The sequence below is a fragment of the Gekko japonicus genome, unplaced genomic scaffold (genome assembly GCF_001447785.1).
Source record: "Gekko japonicus isolate JY-2015 unplaced genomic scaffold, Gekko_japonicus_V1.1 scaffold2110, whole genome shotgun sequence".
NCBI classification, from domain to species: domain Eukaryota; kingdom Metazoa; phylum Chordata; class Lepidosauria; order Squamata; family Gekkonidae; genus Gekko; species Gekko japonicus.
In genome coordinates, this window is record NW_015172068.1 from 194,204 (window position 1) to 198,842 (window position 4,639).

Genomic DNA, 4,639 nt, shown 5'->3' on the forward strand with positions numbered 1-4,639 from the left:
GGGGGGGGGGTAGTGATCCCCAAGAACAGGGGGTCAGCAGTTGGAGGAGGGAATTGCCCCGTTCTGCAAATTGAAAACGGAGAATAGGACCAAGGTTGTTGGGTTTTTTTACAGAACCCAGTTCACAAATTATTTTGGTGTCACAGTTAACACAGAACAGAAAGTTAGCATAGCTGATAGTTGCTCGATGAAGTGGTACCCATGTTCTTTAAAATGACCATCCAACCCGCAGGAGACAAAACAGCTAAATCAATAACATATTAAAGACAGATATCTTTTTGCATCTCATTAGCATTTTGACATGGTTGCTGGCAGCTGCACAAAATCCACCATTAGCCTGGATGCAGAAGTGGTACCTCAATTTTTAAATGTGAATTTATGTCCAGTGTATAATTGAAGTTGCTTTACTACTTGCTCAGAATAAGCTATTTTACACAGTGGACCGCAAAAGAAGCTGTGACATGACTGGCATTCAAACGGAAAGTGAACGAATGGAGACAGTATACTTGTAAGAGAGGTCAGCACAGACAAGCAAATCTTCAAAAAGATCACACTGTGAAGGACAACAGTATGGCAGTCCCCAAGGAAATTCCGGAAGACAATCCGATTCATTTACTTTTCTTGTTTTCTTTTTTCGCTTTCCTTTTCTGCTGCAAGGTCTTTAGTTCAGTCATCACGTTCAGTGTTTTGTAAACCCATGCAATCTGGAAATCAAGGCAAAATGTTGACGTGTGACATGGCCAATAGCTATGAAGGGCCTGCATTTGTAAAGTGACAGATTAGCACTTACCACAATTATGATAGCATTTAGCAGCAAGGGCACTGAAAATATTAAGGAAATAAACATTCCTCTTGAATCGAAGTACTGGTGTTTGGAGAACAGCCTGCAAAGGAACAGAAAAGAAACTAAGCCAACAGCAGAACGTACGCAGTGCTATGCTGGTTAACATATTCGACAGCAGGGGGAGCCAAACTGGCTCAGGAGCCACATGCGGCTGTTTCATGCATATTGTGCAGCTCCCAGAAGGGCAGCTGGGGAAGTATGCCTCCCCAGTCTGTCTTCCCTTCCCCAGCTAGTGTTCCCCTCCCTGGGTAGGCTTGAAGTGGAGGAAAATAAATGTGTTCTCCAAGGCCGCCCCCCACCCCCGTGGCAGCCAGCTTGGAGAAGGCATTGGTCTCTTTAAATCCCTTCTTCAAGCCAGTCAGTGGGGGGGGGGCTTGGAGGATGCATTTAAAGTTAAAGTTGATTTCTTTTCACCTCCCCCCCCCACTATTTGCTTTCTTTCCACCTTTCTTTCTCTCTTTCTCTCCTCCCTGCCCATCTAAATTTAAATGTGTTCTCCAAGCCCCACCCCGCCATCACACCTGCTGGCTGGCTTAGCTCACAGAAGGCATTTGTCTCTTTAAATCCCTTCACCAAGCCAGTGCCACAGCAGGGGCAGGGGGCTTGGAGAGCACATTTAAAATTAAAGGTGTTCTCCAAGTCCCCACCCCACGGCCCTGCCTGCTGTCTTGGAGAAGGCATTTGTCTCTTTAAATCCCTTCTCCAAGCCAAGGTGGCTGGCGTGGGGGCATGGGGGGCGCTGGTGAACAAATTTAAAGTTGCTTTCTTTCCACCTCTCCCCATTTATTTTCTTTCTTTCCACCTCTCTCACTTTCTCTTTCCCCTTCCTTCCTCCTTTCCACTTTTCTCTTTCTCCTTTCCTTACTTGTTTTCTCTTCCTTCTATCTATTTTCTTTCTTTCGTGCATTCGTTCTTTCTTTCTCTCGTTCTCTCCCTTCCTCCCCCATCTATTTGCTTTCTCTCTCTCTCTTTACTCCTCATTCTTTCTTTCCACCTCTCTCTTTCTCTCTCTTTTAGACTAATAAATATCAATAGCAAACAAATAAATATCATTGGACAAATCAATATCTGTTTTTACCCCTTTTGTTTTTATTTTTGGCAGTCTCATTTAATGTTAATAAAAAGCAAATCTGCATATTTTTCAATAAAAATGTGTGTAATATTTGCCATGTCTTGGGGCTCTCAAACATCTGGCATTTATTCTATATGGCTCTTACGTTAAGCAAGTTTGGCCACCCCCTGTTCTACGGGGATCTTGTTTTATCATCCTTCAAAGTTCTATTATATCTACCAGGCTCCTAAGGAAAACAACCATTACACAACAATAACTGCATATCCCATTTCAGTTTGGTGTAGTGCCAGTTTGATGTAGTGGTTAAGTGTGTGGACTCTAATCTGGGAGAACCAGGTTTGATTCCCCACTCCTCCACTTGCAGCTGCTGGATGACCTTGGGCAACCCATAGTTCTGACAAGAGCTGTCCTTGAAAGGGCAGTTCTTGAAAGAGCTCTCCCAGCCCCATCTACCTCACAGGGTGTCTGTTGTGGGGAGGGGAAGGGAAAGGAAAGGAGTCTGTAGTCCGCTCTGAGACTGAGTGAAGGGCAGGGTATAAATCCAATCTCTTCTCTCTTCTTGTGTTTTATCGGTACGCTCTTCTGAATGCCCTCTTTGATGCATATGCAGAAGTGTATACAGAAGTCTTTATTCATTTCAATGGACAGAGCTGAACCAACACAAGCAAATTAAACATGCATACAAATTGTCCACCTATGGTCAAATGAAGGATAAACTGGGAGTGGAGACCGCGATCACTGGCCTGAGGAGTTTAGATGCAATCCAGCTCAGATAAAGCCAAACACAGCTTTGCAATGGTCTTCAAAGGAACGCAAGTGGCATGCTCTTGGTTTCTGTGGGTCACCTGTCAGAGTGATGCATGCACCCTTGAAAATGCAACACAGCAAAGGTAATAAATGTCCACTGCACATGTCTCCACAGCTCTACCACGTATTCTGGGGAGCTGCCAATCCATATCCTAAAAGGTTATTTTCATACACCGTAAAATACAGTTACAGAATGCAGCCTCTATAAAAATATCTTCAACAGTGAGCCACGCGCATCATTACCACAACAGGGATTTTAAAGCCATAGGTACTTGGCGCCGTAAGAAACTGCCACTTTAGACCCTAGTGCTTAATTTCAGCTACTGAGTTTTGAAAACATTTTTTTCCTAATAATTAGCCCCTGCTTCTTGCAGCTTGCCACCCCCAACAGCATTTGGCTCAACTCAGCCATGAGAGCTGCAGTAATTCTGGAAACACTTTTGCAACACTCCTGCTGCTCAGCAATGGCATTTTCTCGGTCAAGAAGCCCAGTTACTGAAAATACTGCATTGGGCATAGGCAGAGGTCATTTCGGGGGGGATCGCAGTTCCCCCAGGTGAGGTACGGGGGGCGGGGCACATGACGAAGCCCCGCCCCCTGCTTCTGGCCCTCATTCAGCCAGGAGGAGGCAGGAGAAGAGGGAGGGTAAGTTGCTGCCTGCCTGGGGCCAGGGAGGGCCTTTGCGGGGCTTCCTTGCACTCCCGCCGGCCTTGCAGGTCCACCGCCAGGCCCCTCATGGGGCTCGGCAGTGGAGCTGCAAGGCCAGCGGCGGCGGCCGGGACCGTTGGGGGCGGGGTGTGTGGCCTTATGACACACCTCCGGTGATGTCAGGAGGTGTGGCCTTATGACACACTTCTGGCGATGTCAGGGGGTGTGGCATATGCTAATGAGTTCCCCTAGCTCTTTTTCTACCAAACGACCCCTGGGCATAGGCAATAACGTGGGGGAGGGGGAGGGACTTTTCCCTGCTTCAAATCAGCTCCTTGTTTTACTTCTCCATTTCTTTTCTTTTTTTAATACGATTTATTCGCTCCCCTAAAAAGGGGAGATATTTCACTGATAATTGGAAATAGGGGAAAGTATAAAGAGGGACAAAGAAAAGAGTGAGTGGTATTCGTAATCTGCTAATCTGTTAAATCTTTTTATAATCAAATCAGAGAGTCCACAATTTTCTTCTACACCGAAGCTTCTTCTTTTCTTCCAGTAGTGTTAACCAAGGTAATTAGTGTGTTAGTATTATCCTTCTGGCATCTGCCAATTTATTCTTCCAGAATAAAGTCCCCTAAAAAGAGAAAGATGACAGTTTTTAAGTTTTATAGTTCCTTCCACTTTTCTCTCTCAGGTTATACTTTGAACCCGACGCTCCTCCTTCTTCCTCGTCCTTGGCCTCCCCTTCCGAGCTGCTGTCTTCTACGCTTAACGTCGACATCCACTTTGCCAGTTCTGCACCTTCTTCTTTGCTGGTGTGCTTTTTCAAAAAGTCTTGAGCCTTGAAGATGGAGTCAATCTTCTCTCTCTTATCATTAAACTTGAAAGCCAGTCCTTCTGGAATCAGCCATTTGTAATTTATTTGTCTTTTTTGTAAGAAGGTGGTCAGTCCTTTGTATTCTTTTCTTTTCATTCTGATTTCAAATGGAACATCTTTCAGAATTCTAATTTGTTGATCCCCGATTTTCAGGGGTGTTGCTGATGTAGACTTTAAAATTTGATCCCTGAGACGTTGTTTTGAGAATTTCACCACCACTTCAGCTGGCAACTTGTTTTTCCTTGTATAGTTGGAGTAGGCCCGATAGGCCAAATCCATCTCTTCTTTTAGTTTATCCGCTTCAATGCCAACCAGTGGTGCAAGAGCAGTTGCTAGTATGTCTCTAAGGCTCTCTCCATCTTCCTCTCTCAACCCCTGGAAGCGGAGAACA

The 4,639-nt window shown here is 45.2% G+C and overlaps 1 protein-coding gene across 2 annotated transcripts in view; it reads right to left on the minus strand.

Annotated features, from left to right (window-relative positions):
- Positions 1-6: 6 nt before the first annotated feature.
- Positions 7-4,639, minus strand: part of LOC107118485 (transmembrane protein 18-like) — an 18,678-nt gene continuing 14,045 nt past the window's right edge. For both annotated transcript variants that reach the window (XM_015420838.1, XM_015420837.1), the window contains 2 exons: positions 791-884; positions 7-704 (listed from right to left, as the gene is read on the minus strand). In XM_015420838.1, the coding sequence (XP_015276324.1) occupies positions 609-704; positions 791-884 (190 nt within the window). In that variant the 3' untranslated portion in view covers positions 7-608. The remainder of the gene's footprint in view (positions 705-790; positions 885-4,639) is intronic.